Source organism: Prorops nasuta, unplaced genomic scaffold, assembly GCF_024137725.1.
Source record: "Prorops nasuta isolate Cenicafe-Biocafe unplaced genomic scaffold, Cenicafe_Pnas_1.2 PNAS00002, whole genome shotgun sequence".
Lineage (NCBI taxonomy): Eukaryota > Metazoa > Arthropoda > Insecta > Hymenoptera > Bethylidae > Prorops > Prorops nasuta.
The window spans coordinates 4777948-4799921 of record NW_027116799.1 but is presented as its reverse complement, the minus strand read 5'-3'; the positions used below and the strand labels follow the sequence as shown (position 1 = coordinate 4799921).

At 36.3% G+C, this 21974-nt stretch overlaps 3 protein-coding genes across 4 annotated transcripts; all 3 read right to left on the bottom strand.

The window, feature by feature from the left end:
- Nucleotides 1–27: 27 nt before the first annotated feature.
- Nucleotides 28–1438, bottom strand: Pex3 (peroxin 3). Its single transcript, XM_066732440.1, has one exon. It carries the CDS (start codon nucleotides 1426–1428, stop codon nucleotides 277–279), a length of 1152 nt encoding a protein of 383 aa, XP_066588537.1. The 5' UTR covers nucleotides 1429–1438; the 3' UTR covers nucleotides 28–276.
- Nucleotides 1439–1865: 427 nt separating this feature from the next.
- On the bottom strand, nucleotides 1866–2905 carry Tim8 (translocase of inner membrane 8). Of its 2 annotated transcripts, XM_066732457.1 has the most exons (3): nucleotides 2855–2905; nucleotides 2541–2669; nucleotides 1866–2070 (listed from the first exon to the last, which is right to left on the bottom strand). In XM_066732457.1, exons 2-3 carry the CDS (start codon nucleotides 2631–2633, stop codon nucleotides 1882–1884), a joined length of 282 nt encoding a protein of 93 aa, XP_066588554.1. In that variant the 5' UTR covers nucleotides 2634–2669; nucleotides 2855–2905; the 3' UTR covers nucleotides 1866–1881. The 2 variants fall into 2 exon arrangements, with proteins under 2 accessions (XP_066588554.1, XP_066588549.1); XM_066732452.1 differs by lacking the exon at nucleotides 2855–2905 and having other exon boundaries at nucleotides 2541–2848.
- Nucleotides 2906–16039: 13134 nt separating this feature from the next.
- Cyp40 (Cyclophilin 40) lies at nucleotides 16040–21970 on the bottom strand. Its single transcript, XM_066743476.1, has 6 exons — nucleotides 21713–21970; nucleotides 21448–21585; nucleotides 21081–21379; nucleotides 20866–21000; nucleotides 19994–20245; nucleotides 16040–19911 (listed from the first exon to the last, which is right to left on the bottom strand). Exons 1-6 carry the CDS (start codon nucleotides 21795–21797, stop codon nucleotides 19693–19695), a joined length of 1128 nt encoding a protein of 375 aa, XP_066599573.1. The 5' UTR covers nucleotides 21798–21970; the 3' UTR covers nucleotides 16040–19692.
- Nucleotides 21971–21974: the final 4 nt, after the last annotated feature.

Genomic DNA, 21974 nt, shown 5'->3' with positions numbered 1-21974 from the left:
TCTAATAAATGATTAAAATGAATAGTACAATTATTTGTTTTTACAATTATTTATTTAAAAATTCACTTTATACGTGGACCATTTGTATAAATGTGATAAAACATTTACCATGTACCTCTAATGCTAAAAACAGAAAATCTAAACTTCCTAAAAAAATTGATTAGAAAATATAAAACTTATAATATTTAGACTTTCACGTTGCACTTGTAATAACTATCTCAACCAACAAATAATTTACATATTATTTAAGAAAAAAAATCTGAGAAAATATAATAGCTAGAAACTAAAAGTTTCATAAACATTAGCCCCAAGAGTTTTTAGCTCTTTGTTCAATATAAGACTTTGCATCCATTCGGTTGGTACATCCCCCATTGTAGGACTGTCTGGAACTTGGCCATTGATAATTGGGATGATCTTTGCTACTGGCATAGTGGCCTTCATGACATCAGGTAAATCATTAGTTAGAAAACGGTTATATTGGGCTTCAGTTTTACTCCAAGCATCACTCTGTTCTGAAGTGCCAGGTATAGAAAATCCATTTGTTTTCCTAGTTCCATTATTTCCAATTGGAATGCCCTTAAAAAACTCTGCAATGTGATCAATCAACAATGTAAATCCACTGCTGATTATACTCTGAGTAATATTCTGTACTTCCTCATTCTCTAGAACATCCAAAGTCCCATTGATCATTTTGCTTAAAGTAGTATTTTCATTCACCATAATCTGATTCGGATCCACAAGGAGTACATAACGAGCTATATTCTTTATGGGATCTCTAAAATTATCTATAGATAAAGATGACATTATAGACCAGTATATCTGTTCTAAATCCCTAAGAGTCAATTCATCTTTCAAGGACATAGAAGCTGTAATCTCCTTAACTTTCTCTTGAATTAAGGAACACAGTTCTTTCACACCATTTTCCATAAAATAACTGCACAGAGACATGTACTTTTGTTGCACTGCTTCAATAGTCTTAATTTCATTACAATTTTGTGAATCCTTGAACATATACCCTCCTACAATATTAAACTGAATTCTTATAAGTAATACAAGCATAACATGAGAATAGATTACTGCTGCTGATCTAGTTATTGCTATAACTTTCAACTTATTCCAGGATGATATTTTATCTATGCGACCAGTTCTGAGTTGTTTGACAATAGCTTCTGTATCCAGTGTCTTCACTATTGATTCTCTTAATTGTTTGGAAAGAGTTAATAATAGTTGATTACATGCCCTTTCTGTATCTTCAAAGAATTGCTTTCTTTTTGACCTCTCTAACAATTCTCTTACTTCTTTTTCCTGCCATTCTCTTAATTTTCTTTGTGTATACCTTGTTAAAAAAATAGTTGCCCCTAACACCACACCTCCGACAATAAACTTTCGCTTATGTCGGTTAAGAAATCCTTTTATTCTTGAAAACATTGTAAATATTTATAATAAGACAACCAGCTAGGGCTGCCAAGTCCGCCATTTTGAATAGTACTACGCTGTAGCATAGAAAGTGGACTTTGATATAGAATTGAAGATGAGGGAGCATATGGCCGGCGGAAGTACGTCAGAGGTTTGAGAGACCACCATCATAAAATATAGCACGTAATAATCGTAATATATCAAAATTATACACTACACATCACATATACATATGTATAAAGTTATTAATCTGAATAAATCCCGTTTTTTTATATTTATATAAAAAAATCACTAAGCCAGTTTTATTCACCCTCCAGTCCGTTAATTCCTGAAATACTCGTAAGCTATGGGCTACAGTCAACTCAGAAATACGTCGTATTTTAAATGAGCATTTTACGAAATATACATCTGTTTAATTACACATTTTTTTCTATTTTAGAATACATTTCATTTTCTTTTTCTTTGTTATTCGTCATCCAATTCTGAAAGATTATTCCGACCAATACGCTCCAATCTGTTGGTAATAAAGTTAGTTGTATCAATGAATCTGTCAACGCAATTTTTCAAGCAATTTTCAGTTCTTGCTTCTAAACGTGAAGAGGGTTTATCGATGCATGTATCCCAGCAGATATCAGTTAAGTTGTGTACTAATCCCTGTAATTATAGAATGCATTAGAACAATACATTAGGTCTGTTTGTTTTAATAGAATATTGCTACATCCTTTAAACTTTGTGCATGTTTTACAGTGTCAACTGTATAACAGAAATAGATAGAAATACTAAAAAGTATAAAAAATAAAAACTGTTTCTGAAATAAGCAAACCTATTGTAAAAAATTGTTTATCCTATAATTTCTCCAATCAACTATTAATTTAGTTAAATTTGATTTATAATATAACAAAAACGACTTTAAAACCTCATAAAAGATTACAGAAACACAAAAGGAAGTCTAAATATTCAGAAAAATATATTTAAGAATAAAAAATGGTTCATTTTTAACAGCCAAAAAACGGCTAGTCCAGTGTTATTGTTAATAATGTCATACGGATGGACTAACGAACGAACTCAGAGATTTCTTTATAAAAACAAAGTAATGAAAATAAAAATGCATATATATTTCTAACCTGAAATCGCTGTTTTTGTACTTCTATATCGATAAAATCTTGCAGCTGCGAATCAATTGTGCTTTCCGAACTTTGACCTCCAAGTAAACTCATACTTCAGTGCTTTTTAATGCTTGACTTGCCTTGGAACTGTAAAATTTGTGAAAAATGAATGATGTTTAAACTGACATGATTATCCTGCAACAGGTTTATTGACATTTCTCTCAAGAATGAACGAGAGTATACGACTACGAGACTGACGAGACTACGAACTACGACTACTACATATGAGAGTTCCCTAATCCCTATTGGGTTGGGAATAGTTGGGATCTGACCGATCTGACTATCTGAGTATCTGACCAGCGTTGCCAAGTCCGCCATGTTGGAAGATACTACGCTGTATAGTTTGTTGGCGAGAATTGAATATACCACGCAAAATGTATAGTAAGTGTGATTCACAGAGAAGAAACGAAGTATAGTGTTTTAGGTATAATAAGCTCTCAGTGCTTTCGGACGTGTTTTGGCCATTAAGGTACGATTTCACTTGTCGCTCGTCGCTAGCGACAAATGGTCACGTGGGACAAATTATACACTTTCTCCTTATATATTCTGTCGCTAGCGACACTGAAATAAAGTTGGATTTATCCAACTTTTCAGCGACATCGCTAGTATCGCCCGTATCGCCTGTATCGCTGCTCTGTATATGTATTCAACGGAACGGAACAGGCGGATCGTGTGAATTTTAAATTTGAAAAATGGATGGAAATTCAAATTGAAAATACATTTGTCACAATTATAGCAAGCCGATACATATGAAGCTAAAATAATATAATGAATAATTATTGTAATTAATATATAAAAAACGTTGAATATAATTAACCCAAAAAACAGGCTTTGCTTGTAAAATAATACGACATATATACAGAGTGAAGCTGTTATACCGCCCTAGAATATAGATGCGGAAAGACGAGTATCTCTTTAATTATAAAAGATATTCAATTTGTGCATAGGACCTTCTCGAATCCTCTTGTTATTTGCTTTCGCTAAGGTCATATAAAAAAATTGAATATCTCTTATAGTTAAAAAGATATGCATCTTTTTCTACTAATGTTTTGGGGCGGTTTAAGTTCCTCACCCTGTACAGATTTCTTACTAAAAACAGAATCTTAAATTGTAACATTTTTATTACAAAATAAATTCAATTAAGTTTTATTATGAGTAACATGTAGCAACAATGAATTTTACTAATAAAATTATCAAACTAAGGATAATTATAACTTTACTAATGTAAATTATTATTTTCTGATATATGAACTATATAATTTTCATCCTCTCATGCTATATAGGAAAATGAAGGAAATATTTTCATAACAAGGATTTAAGAAAACACATTCATTTCAAATATATATGAAACCTTTATTAATTCCTCATTCAATATATGTGCATACCTCATAACTTTTGATTATTATTTGAATATTCACAATTTTTTTATACATGCAAATTAAATTCAAATGTCATACACCATAACACGACACCACAGTCACTACCCCTAAGAAACCATTATGCGATTGCTGCTAGCGATTACCCGTTTCCTTCGTTCCTACATTCATAACCCGCCTCAGAATATGTCGCTGCTAGCGACGAGCGACAAGCGACAAGTGAAAACATAGGAGAGATAAACTGCATATTCTGTCGCTAGTGTAGTGCAGTTTGAAAAATCCGAGTCTTTTAGTGTCAGTCGTGAAGTGCTCGTCGCGTAGTGCGGTTGTCCCGGTAGTGTACGTTAAAAAGAAATCGCGTCGCGTAGTGCCTTTTGAATAATCCGAGTCTCGTAGTGTCAGTCGTGAAGTGCTCGTCGCGTAGTGTGGTTCTCCCGCGTAGTGTACGTTTAAAAGAAATCGCGTAGCGCACTGCTACTTTAAAAATCCGAGTCTGTAGTGTCAGTCGTGAACTGCTCGTCGCGTAGTGCGGTTCTCCTGCGTAGTGTACGTTAAAAAGAAATCGCGTAGCGCACTGCTGATTTAAAAATCCGAGTCTGTAGTGTCAGTCGTGAACTGCTCGTCGCGTAGTGCGGTTGTCCCGGTAGTGTACGTTAAAAAGTAATCGCGTAGCGCACTGCTACTTTAAAAATCCAAGTCTCGAAGTGTCAGTTGTGAAGTGCTCGTCGCGTAGTGCGGTTCTCTCGCGTAGTGTTCGTTAAAAAGAAATCGCGTAGCGCACAGCTGCTTTAAAAATCCGAGTCTGTAGTGTCAGTCGTGAACTGCTCGTCGCGTAGTGAGGTTGTCCCAGTAGTGTTCGTTAAAAAGAAATTGCGTAGCGCTCTGCTGCTTCAAAAATCCGAGTCTGTTGTGTCAGTCGTGAACTGCTCGTCGCGTAGTGCGGTTGTCCCGGTAGTGTACGTTAAAAAGAAATCGCGTAGCGCACTGCAACTTTAAAAATCCAAGTCTCGAAGTGTCAGTTGTGAAGTGCTCGTCGCGTAGTGCGGTTCTCTCGCGTAGTGTTCGTTAAAAAGAAATCGCGTAGCGCAATGCTACTTTAAAAATCCGAGTCTGTAGTGTCAGTCGTGAACTGCTCGTCGCGTAGTGCGGTTCTCCTGCGTAGCGTTCGTTAAAAAGAAATCGCGTAGCGAACAGCTGCTTCAAAAATCCGAGTCTGTAGTGTCAGTCGTGAACTGCTCTTCGCGTAGTGCGGTTGTCCCGGTAGTGTACGTTAAAAAGAAATCGCGTAGCGCACTGCTACTTTAAAAATCCAAGTCTCGAAGTGTCAGTTGTGTAGTGCTCGTCGCGTAGTGCGGTTGTCCCGGTAGTGTACATTAAAAAGAAATCGCGTAGCGCACTGCTACTTTAAAAATCCAAGTCTCGAAGTGTCAGTTGTGAAGTGCTCGTCGCGTAGTGCGGTTCTCTCGCGTAGTGTTCGTTAAAAAGAAATCGCGTAGCGCAATGCTACTTTAAAAATCCGAGTCTGTAGTGTCAGTCGTGAACTGCTCGTCGCGTAGTGCGGTTCTCCTGCGTAGTGTTCGTTAAAAAGAAATCGCGTAGCGAACAGCTGCTTCAAAAATCCGAGTCTGTAGTGTCAGTCGTGAACTGCTCGTCGCGTAGTGCGGTTGTCCCGGTAGTGTACGTTAAAAAGAAATCGCGTAGCGCACTGCTACTTTAAAAATCCAAGTCTCGAAGTGTCAGTTGTGTAGTGCTCGTCGCGTAGTGCGGTTGTCCCGGTAGTGTACGTTAAAAAGAAATCGCGTAGCGCACTGCTACTTTAAAAATCCAAGTCTCGAAGTGTCAGTTGTGAAGTGCTCGTCGCGTAGTGCGGTTCTCTCGCGTAGTGTTCGTTAAAAAGAAATCGCGTAGCGCAATGCTACTTTAAAAATCCGAGTCTGTAGTGTCAGTCGTGAACTGCTCGTCGCGTAGTGCGGTTCTCCTGCGTAGTGTTCGTTAAAAAGAAATCGCGTAGCGCAATGCTACTTTAAAAATCCGAGTCTGTAGTGCAGTCGTGTACTGCTCGTCGCGTAGTGCGGTTGTCCCAGTAGTGTACGTTAAAAAGAAATCGCGTAGCGCACTGCTACTTTAAAAATCCGAGTCTGTAGTGTCAGTCGTGAACTGCTCGTCGCGTAGTGCGGTTGTCCCGGTAGTGTACGTTAAAAAGAAATCGCGTAGCGCACTGCTACTTTAAAAATCCAAGTCTCGAAGTGTCAGTTGTGTAGTGCTCGTCGCGTAGTGCGGTTGTCCCGGTAGTGTACGTTAAAAAGAAATCGCGTAGCGCACTGCTACTTTAAAAATCCAAGTCTCGAAGTGTCAGTTGTGAAGTGCTCGTCGCGTAGTGCGGTTCTCTCGCGTAGTGTTCGTTAAAAAGAAATCGCGTAGCGCAATGCTACTTTAAAAATCCGAGTCTGTAGTGTCAGTCGTGAACTGCTCGTCCCGTAGTGCGGTTCTCCTGCGTAGTGTTCGTTAAAAAGAAATCGCGTAGCGCAATGCTACTTTAAAAATCCGAGTCTGTAGTGTCAGTCGTGAACTGCTCGTCGCGTAGTGCGGTTGTCCCGGTAGTGCACGTTAAAAAGAAATCGCGTGGCGTAGTGCCTTTTGAATAATCCGAGTTCCGTAGTGTCAGTTGTGAAGTGCTCGTCGCGTAGTGCGGTTCTTCTGCGTAGTGTACGTTAAAATGAAATCACGTAGCGCACTGCTGTTTTATAAATTAGAATTTGTAGTGTCAGTTGTGAAGTGCTCGTCGCGTAGTGCGGTTCTTCTGCGTAGTGTACGTTAAAATGAAATCACGTAGCGCACTGCTGTTTTATAAATTAGAATTTGTAGTGACAGTCGTGAACTGCTCGTCGCGTAGTGCGGCTATCCCGGTAGTGTACGTTAAAAAGAAATCGCGTCGCGTAGTGCCTTTTGAATAATCCGAGTCTCGTAGTGTCAGTCGTGAACTGCTCGTCGCGTAGTGCGGTTGTCCCGGTAGTGTACGTTAAAAAGAAATCGCGTAGCGCACTGCTACTTTAAAAATCCAAGTCTTGAAGTGTCAGTTGTGTAGTGCTCGTCGCGTAGTGCGGTTCTCTCGCGTAGTGTTCGTTAAAAAGAAATCGCGTAGCGCAATGCTACTTTAAAAATCCGAGTCTGTAGTGTCAGTCGTGAACTGCTCGTCGCGTAGTGCGGTTGTCCCGGTAGTGTACGTTAAAAAGAAATCGCGTAGCGCACTGCTACTTTAAAAATCCAAGTCTCGAAGTGTCAGTTGTGTAGTGCTCGTCGCGTAGTGCGGTTCTCTCGCGTAGTGTTCGTTAAAAAGAAATCGCGTAGCGCAATGCTACTTTAAAAATCCGAGTCTGTAGTGTCAGTCGTGAACTGCTCGTCGCGTAGTGCGGTTGTCCCGGTAGTGCACGTTAAAAAGAAATCGCGTGGCGTAGTGCCTTTTGAATAATCCGAGTTCCGTAGTGTCAGTTGTGAAGTGCTCGTCGCGTAGTGCGGTTCTTCTGCGTAGTGTACGTTAAAATGAAATCACGTAGCGCACTGCTGTTTTATAAATTAGAATTTGTAGTGACAGTCGTGAACTGCTCGTCGCGTAGTGCGGCTATCCCGGTAGTGTACGTTAAAAAGAAATCGCGTCGCGTAGTGCCTTTTGAATAATCCGAGTCTCGTAGTGTCAGTCGTGAACTGCTCGTCGCGTAGTGCGGTTGTCCCGGTAGTGTACGTTAAAAAGAAATCGCGTAGCGCACTGCTACTTTAAAAATCCAAGTCTCGAAGTGTCAGTTGTGTAGTGCTCGTCGCGTAGTGCGGTTCTCTCGCGTAGTGTTCGTTAAAAAGAAATCGCGTAGCGCAATGCTACTTTAAAAATCCGAGTCTGTAGTGTCAGTCGTGAACTGCTCGTCGCGTAGTGCGGTTGTCCCGGTAGTGTACGTTTAAAAGAAATCGCGTAGCGCACTGCTACTTTAAAAATCCGAGTCTGTAGTGTCAGTCGTGAACTGCTCGTCGCGTAGTGCGGTTGTCCCGGTAGTGTACGTTAAAAAGAAATCGCGTAGCGCACTGCTACTTTAAAAATCCAAGTCTCGAAGTGTCAGTTGTGTAGTGCTCGTCGCGTAGTGCGGTTCTCTCGCGTAGTGTTCGTTAAAATGAAATCGCGTAGCGCAATGCTACTTTAAAAATCCGAGTCTGTAGTGTCAGTTGTGAACTGCTCGTCGCGTAGTGCGGTTGTCCCGGTAGTGTACGTTAAAAAGAAATCGCGTAGCGCACTGCTACTTTAAAAATCCAAGTCTCGAAGTGTCAGTTGTGTAGTGCTCGTCGCGTAGTGCGGTTCTCTCGCGTAGTGTTCGTTAAAAAGAAATCGCGTAGCGCAATGCTACTTTAAAAATCCGAGTCTGTAGTGTCAGTCGTGAACTGCTCGTCGCGTAGTGCGGTTGTCCCGGTAGTGTACGTTAAAAGAAATCGCGTAGCGCACTGCTACTTTAAAAATCCGAGTCTGTAGTGTCAGTCGTGAACTGCTCGTCGCGTAGTGCGGTTGTCCCGGTAGTGTACGTTAAAAAGAAATCGCGTAGCGCACTGCTACTTTAAAAATCCGAGTCTGTAGTGTCAGTCGTGAACTGCTCGTCGCGTAGTGCGGTTGTCCCGGTAGTGTACGTTAAGAAGAAATCGCGTAGCGCACTGCTGATTTAAAAATCCGAGTCTGTAGTGTCAGTTGTGAAGTGCTCGTCGCGTAGTGCGGTTCTTCTGCGTAGTGTACGTTAAAAAGAAATCACGTAGCGCACTGCTGTTTTATAAATTAGAATTTGTAGTGACAGTCGTGAACTGCTCGTCGCGTAGTGCGGCTATCCCGGTAGTGTACGTTAAAAAGAAATCGCGTCGCGTAGTGCCTTTTGAATAATCCGAGTCTCGTAGTGTCAGTCGTGAGCTGCTCGTCGCGTAGTGCGGTTGTCGCGAGAAGTGTACCTTAAAAAGAATTCGCGCAGTGCCGTTTAAAAATCATTTTTTCGCGAGTGCATAACGTCAGCGTCCTCATCTCCATCGTCATCATAAACGCCATTATCATCGCCATCAACATCACCATTCCCATCTTCGATATTATCGCAGAATATGTATGAATTATGGCTGGGAATTCGCTGAATGAGTGAGTCCCACGGGTAAAACCGTGGAAATTTTTTTTTATTAACTAAAGAATGACCAAAAACATATCAGTAGGTTACAGTTGGCCATTCTTCGGTTAAAATCATTTCTTGTTTTGTTTTTAATGTTTTTCAGATCCTCCGTATCGTCTATTTCTATTTTGCGCTTATTTTCTGTTTTTCATTAGGTTTAGATTGGCGTTATATGTAGGCTCTTTAGCTTTGTGAATTAGATAGTCATTATAGTTTTCGGTATTAGGTAGGGTATCATTTTCAGGTTTCTTAATTCCTTTTAAAATAAAGGGAATCACCTCAACTTCATTTTCCACGGAGATTCTATCTTCCCACATGTCCAGTTCAACTAATAAAGGCACATCTTAATTGAATTAACGTTCACTCTCTCGAGAGAAAGATGCATCTCAATTAATAACTAGAATCAAATACCATTTTCCCTTTTTTTTTAAAATCGTATGTTTTTGGTAGAATCTTCGTATTAAATACCATTTTTGCCAGTTCTTGAAATTCCAAATTATAAAATGAAATATGGAAATATTTTGTTTGAAAAACCTTCCATATTTCAGGTTAAATACTCGTTTTTTCAAATTTTATTAACATTTCTTATTTTCAGGTGGAGTGGAAGAGGACTATTCCTAGTGGCAAAACAGTCCAATATCGATATATATTCGATATGGAATTCATACCAACCCTGTACCCTTTTCTCCATCAGTTGGAGAAAGACAAACCTTTATTTGGAGTCAAACCGTCATCAGAGGAGGACGTACTGACAAAAATCCTAATTATTTTTCTACTTTTCATACTTGCTTAATTTTTTTAAGTTTTAAGAGGGACAAGTATAGGGCAAGGCTGTCAACGAGTAAGGCTTAATTACCTGTCCGTTTACTTAAGTCCACATTTATTTAAATAATTTCAAGGATAGGCAAATTTACTTTTATTACTTTCATTCATTGTTAATTCAAGTACAGGTGTTTATTGAGAAGTGGACTCTCGAGTGTCAACTGGCTCGGGCTGATCCTCCTTCAGTGACTATCAACTCTTACTTACTTTGTCCTTGTGGACTCTCGATGTTGGCTCATTAAGTTCACCTAATAGGGGTCCATCTTTATTGATGTGTAAATCGTTTCCTCGACGTAGTAGTTCTTCGTGTGACAACTCGGATCCACACCAAGGGACAAAGAAAGTAAGGGTAATTAGTCACTGAGGAGAGTATCAGTCATGATCTGGTTGACCTTTGTGTGAATTAACATTCACGCTCGAGAGGAGGAAGCTTTTCAATTAACCGCTGGAAAGAAGTAACAATTTCGTTAGCTTCTGTTTTCATTCACTTTTTGTAGCATGCTTTATTAATTTATATCTTTGTCTGTCTTTGAAATTCCTAATTAGAATCTGAAATGTGGGAATATTTTCCTTGAAAATCCTTCCACATTTCGGGTTGAATTCTCGTTTTTTTCCAAATTTATTCTAATTTTTTTGTTTGTTTCAGGTCGAGCGCTAGAGGACCATGGATAGTGACCCCGTATCCAATAACGATATAAACCCTATAACGAATCGACACCAATCATGCGCCATTGCCATCCTGGGTTGGAGTGAGTCAAACCATCATTCGGAATCGAGCCGTCGTTGGAGGAAGACGTACAGGCAAATACATTCTTTTCTTATTTCTCATACTTGTTTAATTTATTTTATGTTTTAGGAAGGACGCTTATAGGACAAGGCTACCAAGGAGTAGGAAGTAAACACTCTCCGTTTACTTAAGTCCACATTTATTTAAATAATTTCAAGGATAGATAAATTTAATCTTATTATTTTCATTCATTGTTAATTCAAGTACAGGTGTTTATTGAGAAGTGGACTCTCGAGTGTCAACTGGCTCGGGCTGATCCTCCTTCAGTGACTATCAACTCTTACTTACTTTGTCCTTGTGGACTCTCGATGTTGGCTCATTAAGTTCACCTAATAGGGGTCCATCTTTATTGATGTGTAAATCGTTTCCTCGACGTAGTAGTTCTTCGTGTGACAACTCGGATCCACACCAAGGGACAAAGAAAGTAAGGGTAATTAGTCACTGAGGAGAGTATCAGTCATGATCTGGTTGACCTTTGTGTGAATTAACATTCACGCTCGAGAGGAGGAAGCTTTTCAATTAACCGCTGGAAAGAAGTAACAATTTCGTTAGCTTCTGTTTTCATTCACTTTTTGTAGCATGCTTTATTAATTTATATCTTTGTCTGTCTTTGAAATTCCTAATTAGAATCTGAAATGTGGGAATATTTTCCTTGAAAATCCTTCCACATTTCGGGTTGAATTCTCGTTTTTTTCCAAATTTATTCTAATTTTTTTGTTTGTTTCAGGTCGAGCGCTAGAGGACCATGGATAGTAACCCCGTATCCAATAACGATATAAACCCTATAACGAATCGACACCAATCATACGCCATTGCCATCCTGGGTTGGAGTGAGTCAAACCATCATTCGGAATCGAGCCGTCGTTGGAGGATGACGTACAGACAAATACATTCTTTTCTTATTTCTCATACTTGTTTAATTTATTTTATGTTTTAGGAAGGACGCTCATAGGACAAGGCTACCAAGGAGTAGGAAGTAAACACTCTCCGTTTACTTAAGTCCACATTTATTTAAATAATTTCAAGGATAGGCAAATTTACTTTTATTACATTCATTCATTGTTAATTCAAGTACAGGTGTTTATTGAGAAGTGGACTCTCGAGTGTCAACTGGCTCGGGCTGATCCTCCTTCAGTGACTATCAACTCTTACTTACTTTGTCCTTGTGGACTCTCGATGTTGGCTCATTAAGTTCACCTAATAGGGGTCCATCTTTATTGATGTGTAAATCGTTTCCTCGACGTAGTAGTTCTTCGTGTGACAACTCGGATCCACACCAAGGGACAAAGAAAGTAAGGGTTATTAGTCACTGAGGAGAGTATCAGCCGTGATCTGGTCGACCTTTGTGTGAATTAACATTCACGCTCGAGAGGAGGAAGCTTCTCAACTAACCGCCGGAAAGAAGTAACAATTTCGTTAGCTTCTCTGTTCATTCACTTTTTGTAGCATGCTTCATTAATTTATATCTTTGTCTGTCCTTGAAATTCCCAATTAGAATCTGAAATGTGGAAATATTTTCCTTGAAAATCCTTCCACATTTCGGGTTGAATACTCGTTTTTTCAATTTTATTTTTGTTTTCTTTCTGTTTCAGTTGGAGCGGGAGAGAGCCATGGATAGTGACCGCATTTTCCCAATATCGACATAAATCCAACACTAATCATGCGCCATTGCCATCCTGGGTTGGACCAAGTCAAACCCTCACTTGGAATCGGGACATCATCGGGAGAGGACGTACTGGCAAATAATTTATTTTTTTATTTCTCATACTTGTTTAATTTATTTTATGTTTTAGGAAGGACTCTTGTAGGACAAGGCTATCAACGAGTAGGGCTTAATTACCAGTCCGTTTACTTAAGTCCACATTTATTTAAATAATTTCAAGGATAGATAAATTTAATCTTATTATTTTAATTCATTGTTAATTCAAGTACAGGTGTTTATTGAGAAGTGGACTCTCGAGTGTCAACTGGCTCGGGCTGATCCTCCTTCAGCGACTATCAACCCTTACTTACTTTGTCCTTGTGGACTCTCGACGTTGGCTCATTAAGTTCACCTAATAGGGGTCCATCTTTATTGATGTGTAAATCGTTTCCTCGACGTAGTAGTTCTTCGTGTGACAACTCGGATCCACACCAAGGGACAAAGAAAGTAAGGGTAATTAGTCACTGAGGAGAGTATCAGTCATGATCTGGTCGACCTTTGTGTGAATTAACATTCACGCTCGAGAGGAGGAAGCTTCTCAACTAACCGCTGGAAAGAAGTAACAATTTCGTTAGCTTCTCTGTTCATTCACTTTTTGTAGCATGCTTCATTAATTTATATCTTTGTCTGTCCTTGAAATTCCCAATTAGAATCTGAAATGTGGAAATATTTTCCTTGAAAATCCTTCCACATTTCGGGTTGAATACTCGTTTTTTCAATTTTATTTTTGTTTTCTTTCTGTTTCAGTTGGAGCGGGAGAGAGCCATGGATAATGACCGCATTTTCCCAATATCGACATAAATCCAACACTAATCATGCGCCATTGCCATCCTGGGTTGGACCAAGTCAAACCCTCACTTGGAATCGGGACATCATCGGGAGAGGACGTACTGGCAAATAATTTATTTTTTTATTTCCATACTTGTTTAATTTATTTTATGTTTTAGGAAGGACTCTTGTAGGACAAGGCTATCAACGAGTAGGGCTTAATTACCAGTCCGTTTACTTAAGTCCACATTTATTTAAATAATTTCAAGGATAGATAAATTTAATCTTATTATTTTAATTCATTGTTAATTCAAGTACAGGTGTTTATTGAGAAGTGGACTCTCGAGTGTCAACTGGCTCGGGCTGATCCTCCTTCAGCGACTATCAACCCTTACTTACTTTGTCCTTGTGGACTCTCGACGTTGGCTCATTAAGTTCACCTAATAGGGGTCCATCTTTATTGATGTGTAAATCGTTTCCTCGACGTAGAAGTTCTTCGTGTGACAACTCGGATCCACACCAAGGGACAAAGAATGTAAGGGTAATTAGTCACTGAGGAGAGTATCAGTCATGATCTGGTTGACCTTTGTGTGAATTAACATTCACGCTCGAGAGGAGGAAGCTTCTCAACTAACCGCTGGAAAGAAGTAACAATTTAGTTAGTTTCTCTATTCATTCACTTTTTGTAGCATGCTTTATTAATTTATATCTTTGTCTGTCTTTGAAATTCCTAATTAGAATCTGAAATGTGGAAATATTTTCTTTGAAAATCCTTCCACATTTCGGGTTGAATACTCGTTTTTTCAAGTATATTTTTGTTTTCTTTTTGTTTCAGGTGAGGCGGCGCCGCCTCCCTCCCCGACGGTGTGCCACCTTGTCGTGGTGGGGGGGCTCACTTCTACAAGATCCCTTCCGATTAGTAAATGATTCGAATTAATTTTCTGATCTTTGGGAATCTTGTAGAAGTGCCAAGAGCACACCACACCTTAACGGGAATCCATATACCAACATTACAGGGCGAAAACTATTTCGCATGCAGCGTCGTCATTTGTTGACGGATTGTAAAGTTATTACAGGTTTTTGGAAATGCCAGAAGCTTATCTACTAAGTTACGTTAGGAAAATTAACAAAAAATGAAAAAAATTTTTGTTTAAATAAATATATTAACATTATTGAGAAACAACATTTAAATCGCAAAATCCCCCAACGTACTTTACTAGATAATGTTCATACGTTTCCAAAAAGTCCACAAAAATGCAAATCTGTCAAGAAATGACGATGCTGCATGCAAAATAAATAATGGAAGAATTTCGTGTTCGGGAAGTCGCCAACACGAAATTCTTCAATTATTTATTTTGCATGCAGCATCGTCATTTCTTGACAGATTTGCATTTTTGTGGACTTTTTGGAAACGTATGAACATTATCTAGTAAAGTACGTTGGGGGATTTTGCGATTTAATTGTTGTTTCTTAATAATGTTAATATATTTATTTAAACAAAAATTTTTTTTCATTTTTTGTTAATTTTCCTAACGTAACTTAGTAGATAAGCTTCTGGCATTCCCAAAAACCTGTAATAACTTTACAATCCGTCAACAAATGACGACGCTGCATGCGAAATAGTTTTCGCCCTGTAATGTCGGTATATGGATTCCCGTTAATTATACTATAGTTTTCTTTCCCGGGTTGAATTATATTATTTAATTCATTACTACACTATCTGATGCGTGAGCTACATATGATTTAATTTCCCATTGTGTATATACGAGATAAGCGAGGATGAGTTATACATAGGCGCGCGTATTAGTACTACATAGTAAGAGCGCTGGTGTCTTTTTAAAGCAGTTCCTAAATGCATCGAAACATTAGAAAAAGCCATAACTGGCATTGGTTGTATCCCGCAAGGACAGAAACTGTAGCGTAGGATCCCGCAGTGAACAGAAACTATAGCGTAGGATCCCGCAGGGAACAGAAACTGTAGCGTAGTATCCTAAGGATACTACGCTATAGGAAAATTATACTACGGTAGTACACAGTGGGAAATTGAATCGTGTGTGGTTCGGCTAGTTTCACTCTGTAATTTAACATGGAAAATGATATACTACACTATAGTTAAAAGCACACACGATTCAATTTCCCACTGTGTATAATTATATACTACACTTGGCAACGCTGTATCTGACATAGTTGAAGCGCTCCAAGCGGTAAAAAATGAAAGCAGAGGAAGCCCGGGTTTTACATTGATTCTTATGGATATTTTTCAATAAATTGCAATTTATTATTGAAAACCTTAAAACTTTTGAATTTGGGAGAAAAGTTTGTACAGATATTTTTCATCGAAATCATTATAACCCTCCTGTAATTTCAATAGACATTTAAACACTTTAGGCACTTCTGCGCCATATTGAATTTTCTATATATCTATATATATTGACTCCGCCCACGTGTCAGATCCCAATAGTTACACGGTGTAACTTACAACGCACATGATCGAGGCTTGAGATTGTAGGTCTGTTCTTTTTCGCTGTATTACTGCACTAGTGCAATAAGTTAGAGCGATAAAACATATGTTTGTCTTATTTCAACTAATTGCACCAGTTCGATAGTGCAGTGAAAAAGAACAAAGCCTGTGTTGGTCCTCTTGACCGAATTCCCACAAGTTCCCTTCCCATCACTGGGAGCCGGGCCGGCGGGAGGCACCAAGAACGCTATACTTGACTACTGTATACTCCGCGCACGCTATAGTATAAGCCGCGGTCTAGAGTACACTATTGCTCAATAATCTTGCGTCAGGCGAGGGGCAGTGGGGATAAGAGAGGCAAGGGGTTATCTAGGGAATTCTAGTGGACACCGTCAAATTTTTGATCGGCTATCCCTTTGACGCAAAAGAGCTGTCAAAAGCTAAATTAACCTGTATTTTGAAGAAATACAGAAACATAAATATTTTTAAAAAACAAATAAGAAGAAAGAAAGAAAGGATTTTAATAAATATATAAAGAAAAAATATCAGATGAGTATTAGTTAATAGGAAATGTTAAAGTAATTATAAATTATTAAGAAAATATACTTTGTGGTTTTTTTATTTCTGTTACAGGTTAAATGCTGTTTCTGATGAGTTTAAATTACAGCAAAGAAATATATATAGACCAATGAATAAAAAAGGACTAATTTATGAAGCATTTCTGTGTGGACCAGTTATTTCAATAATTATGGTTTAATTATGTTATAATAGTGATTGTGAAAGCGTTTGGTGTATATACACAAAGAAATTCTATTATAAATTAATAATTATATATAATAATGTGTTGATTCCTATTACTATAAATTAAAGCTAGTTCAATTAAAATACTCGTTCTCTTTCTTCCTTATCCAAATTCTATACATACATAGTAATTAGATATTCTCATAGAATCTATCCTTTAAACTAATTAAATTGCAACTATTTGAAATGTGCAAGTCATAACTATTTGCTTCAATTATTTGTATTATTCAATGCGAGACAAATTGCATAGAGACTCTTCAAATTTCTTATTGATCTGTCACATTCTTTCACATCTTGTGTGACATTTATTTGCCTTGATTGTTCCTTCTTCTTCTAGTTTTCAACATATACCAATATTTCTCTAGATATTTTCAAATACGCTGAAGTATGCTTATTCTGCTGTCTAATTGATTCTATCAATGTGAGGATGATAGGTAAGCTATTGCTCTATTAAATTTGAAGAATCTAGACACTTCACTTAATTTATTGTACTTAAATATAATGTTTGGTACTTCGTCTACATGATATCTTTTCTTTACATTTGACAGGATATTGTCCTCCAATACATTCATGTATACTGCTGAGTTAATCTTGTTTTCAGCTTCAAATAATTTTCCAACTACATATTTGGATATCCATTCCTAATATACAATACTTATTTTGTTACTCCTATTTGTTGTTGAGAATTATCTGTCTTAAATCCTTAATTTATCTAGTCGCCATATATATATTCTATTATTTTCAGATGATTGATATATCTTACTACCAATTCTGTCAACATTATAATAGGAGTAACAAAATAAATATATTCTATATTCAAAATGTATATCCAAACACGTAGTTGAAAAACTATTCGAAGCTGAAAGCAAAATGAACTCATTAGTGTACACATACCTTCTAAAGAACTTTATCTTCCCAAGTACTATGAAAACATATCTCACAAAAGAGATACCAAATTTAAATAACATCATTCAAATGCCTATTTTTCAAATTTAACTAGACAATGGTTTATCAATGATTTCAATATTTATAAAATTAATTAGAGATCAGCAGAATCATCAGATCTGCGTATAATAATTAATGATTGTAAAATTATTTTTATATGTTATAGACTAGAAGAAAATAGTGCAAAGGAGGCATATAAATGTCATAAAAGATAATATGTAGAAGGATGTGACATATTAATAAGAAATTTGCAGAGGCTCTATGCAATTTCTCTTACAATGAATAATAAATATCATTGAAGCAAATAGTTATGACTTGCACATTCCAAATAGTTACAATTTAATTAGTTTAAAGAATAGATTCTACGAGAATATGTAATTACTATGTATGTATAGAATTCAGATAAGGAGGAAAGAAAAAGAATATTTTAATTGAACTAGCTTTAATTTATAGTAATAAGAATCAACACATTATTATATATAATTATTAATTTATAATAAAATTTCTTTGTGTATATACACCAAACGCTTACACATTCACTATTAGAACATTACATCATAATTATTGAAATGACTGGTCCACACAGAAATGCTTCATAAATTAGTCCTTTTTTATTTATTGGTCTATATATATTTCTTTTCTGTAATTTAAGCTCATCAGAAACAGCATTTAACCTGTAACAGAAATAAAAAAACCACAAAGTATATTTTCTTAATAATTAACAATTACTTTAACATTTCCTATTAACTAATACTCATCTGATATTTTTTCTTTATATATTTATTAAAATCCTTTCTTTCTTTCTTCTTATTTGTTTTTTAAAAATATTTATGTTTCTGTATTTCTTCAAAATACAGGTTAATTTAGCTTTTGACAGCTCTTTTGCGTCAAAGGGATAGCCGATCAAAAATTTGACGGTGTCCACTAGAATTCCCTAGATAACCCCTTGCCTCTCTTATCCCCACTGCCCCTCGCCTGACGCAAGATTATTGAGCAATAGTGTACTACATACATAAGCCACAGCTCTCCCCACTACGCGGTATCGTAGGTGGAGCAGCAATGGAGCAAAAGTCTCGTTACAATACAACAGACACATTATTTTATATATGTACATAATATTTTAAAAATTTCAGTACTTATATACATTTAAATAATTTTCAAAACGATTTTTGAATGCCTCAAAAAATTACAGCATGATAAAGTGGGTAACATCTTGAAATTACAAATTATATTGCAGTACTTTTTATATTTTTCTGGAGTAAAATTGAATTCCGATAAAATATAAATGCAACAAAAATATATTAACAACAAAGGAGTTTTTTAAACTTACTTTGTCATATTACGGATTTTCTTGATGTAAGTTTTGTATAAATGTCACGAAATAACACATTACTTAAAAGTTCTACGGATTTCCCCATGTGTGTATAAATGTTTCCTGTACTTAAAAATTGTCCTATTTATTTTTTATGAAATCTTGCAATTCGCAATATATTTAAGTTTATTCATACGTTTAATGCTCCTTATTTAAGGAGGTTCAGGGGTTATGTAAAAGTGTGGAAAATTAAGTGAAGCTAAGAGATAATGTTGTTCCAGTGTTTCCAAATCACCCTGATTTTTTTACAGATTATATTTCAATAATATTCGACTTCAAAGATGCAGATTATACACGGGCTCTTATGAGAAGCGGTCAAACAATTGAATAATATCGCATGCTATGTTAAAGAAATGCATAGGGATGAGCAAAAGACTATGGAACAAATTGTAAAGAACCTTCAAAAGCTCTATGCGTAATTTCAGTTAGTGTGACCAAATGAATTTTCAAGTAATCCAGTAAAACGTAAACAAAATATTAAGCTTGCTGGCTGCGCGAGGAAATGCGCGGTAAAGGTGCAGGTACACGTTGAATAGAACGAACGCGCCGCACTTGTAACGGCGTGTGGCCGGTGACTTATGGAACTGTGGAGTGGAAGCGCCATGTATATACTTGTACATTAAGGCCTGGTATTACAAGTCTCACTTAAGTTAATTATGCTATATTATGTTACATAAAATATATCGTACAAAATACTCTACATATATTCCGCGTGACATTTACTATAGGATAATTAACCTAATTAAAAGTTGTGAGACCGGGCCTGAGAAAATAGCCAGTGCGGGACAGTGCGTCGTGAGAGGAGACGCTGTGTTCTTCGGCCCGCCAGATGATACCCCTGAACCTCTTTAAAGTTTCAATCAATCTCTCCTAAGGAGAACTAATAAGTTCTTCAGTACTCATTTAAACATTCTTGCGCATGCGGCTTTCTCAATGACCAAATACGAATTCATTATTTTTTTAACTTTTTCTATTTCTCGTAATATATCTTTATTATTGGGGCTTTCGCATAGTGCGTTTTTCAGGTCTATTAGACATAGTTCATATTCATTTAATCCCATGTTAGCCTGTCCTCTTCTAAAAAGTGCTTTGCTGTTTGTTTTTTCAGCTTCCAGAACCTATATTATACAATTACTAATATTAAAGTATAATAACAATTAATGTAATTATGTTAGAAATGATACATTGGCAAAGGCTTACCTCATTACACAAATTTAAAGTTTCACGGAAATCATTCATCTTTAATTTAACAGCAGCCAAATTGAGTAAAAGTGTATGATAATTTTTAATATAGTCATTTGGATTATTTGGTAAATTTTCCAATTTTAACATCCAATAATAATATCTTAATGCTTTTTTATACTTTCTGTTTGCTTCATTATAATTTCCTTTCATAAAATAATAGTTTCCAGAATTTTTAATTTTAGCAATAACTTGTAGAATTATTTCAAACTAAAATACAAATACAAACAATATTTTCAAGCATATATCAGGTACAATTGATCGGAAAATCAGAGTATTTACTTGAAGTTGGTTCCAAACAGATTTTTATTGAAATCAGTCGGTAAAACATCCTTGAAATAAGCCTAAATTCTTAATACAAAGGAGATTATAAAGTTCATGTTTTTGCAGAATAACTTGTGACTTGATTTATAAATTAAAGTAAATTGCGTAATCAGATCCAGAAATTATAATCACATTAAAGAGCTATTATAAAGTGAAAGCCAAAAAAATAAGCCATATTTAATAATTTTTTTATATAATTAATGTTTACAATCAACCCATTTTGCAGAAAGTTTAATTTTAACACCTTTGTAATCATACTTTTTTGCAATAGATCAATAATAAAAGGGCTGTTCAGGACAAAGTATAAAAAAACGCTTTTTTGAGTTATTTTTCAAAAGAAATAAACCTTCCAACCACTTTAACAATAAAAACTTTAAGGCTACTTCAAGAATATTTTTACCTACCAATTCTAGAAAAAATTCTTTCCAGCAAGAGGTTCAAAAAAACTGGCTTTTCAATAATCTGACTCCTTGATTAAATATAACAATCACTATAGTAGTCCTTACCGATAGTTTATCAACATGTGATTCATAATCCCAATCTTCTGGCCATGGTGCAAATGTATCTTCTGTTCCATCATTTTCTTCCAGCCCCCAATTATTTCCTCTTTTTAATTCACCACAATCAATTATTTGTATTTTCTACAAAAAGGGAATATTTATAAAATATATTATATCTTTAAGAATAAAATATTAAGCTATAACTTGATCATTAAACTTACTTGCATAGGTCTATCCTGTTCTGTTTTTACATTATTTGCTTCAAAAACTACTCCCATACCCTTCAATACTTTACCAAAAACAACATGTGTTGTATCTAGATGCAAACAATCTGCAGTAGTAATAATGAATTGTGAACTGTTGCTATTCGGACGTCCTTCATTTACCATACTTAGTAAACCAGCCGAAGAATGGGACAATTCAAAGGATTCATCTTCAAAATGTTTTCCATATATGCTCTCACCACTGGTTCCATCAAAATTTATAATATCTCCTCCTTGAATCATAAACTGATGTACAGCTGAAAGTATAAAAATGCGCAATAAGTCTTCATAAAATAGGAAATTTGTAGATTATTTAATAATATACTTTTATGAAATATGGAGCCCTTATAATGTAATTTTTTTCCATTGATACCAATGCCTTTCTCCCCAGTGCATAGTGCTCGAAAATTTTCTGCTGTTTTTGGGGCTATGTCCTTAAAAAGCTCTATTACAACTCTTCCAACTATTAGTAAACATTCAAAAATATTTTAGTTAGTACTTAATACATAGATTTAAAATAAATCTCAATTTTAAATTGACATAAGAAAATTTGAATAATTTTGAATAAAAATTTTATAAAAATATTTTACGTTTTTCAGATCCAACAGCAATGTCAAAGTAAACAATAGGGTTCTTTTGAAAATCATCCGAGTGATTCTCGAGGGGGCGTTTCATTTCTGTTAAAAAAATATTAGAAATATTCACACTTTTGTCAAAATTGTAAAAAATAAAAATAGAGAGCAATAGACGTAATAGCACATATGATTGAAGGGGAGATAGGGGAGATAGGGGCAACGGGCGTCGGGCAGTGAATACTTTTGCCGCAATCCTGAAGGCGGTGTCACTGTGATA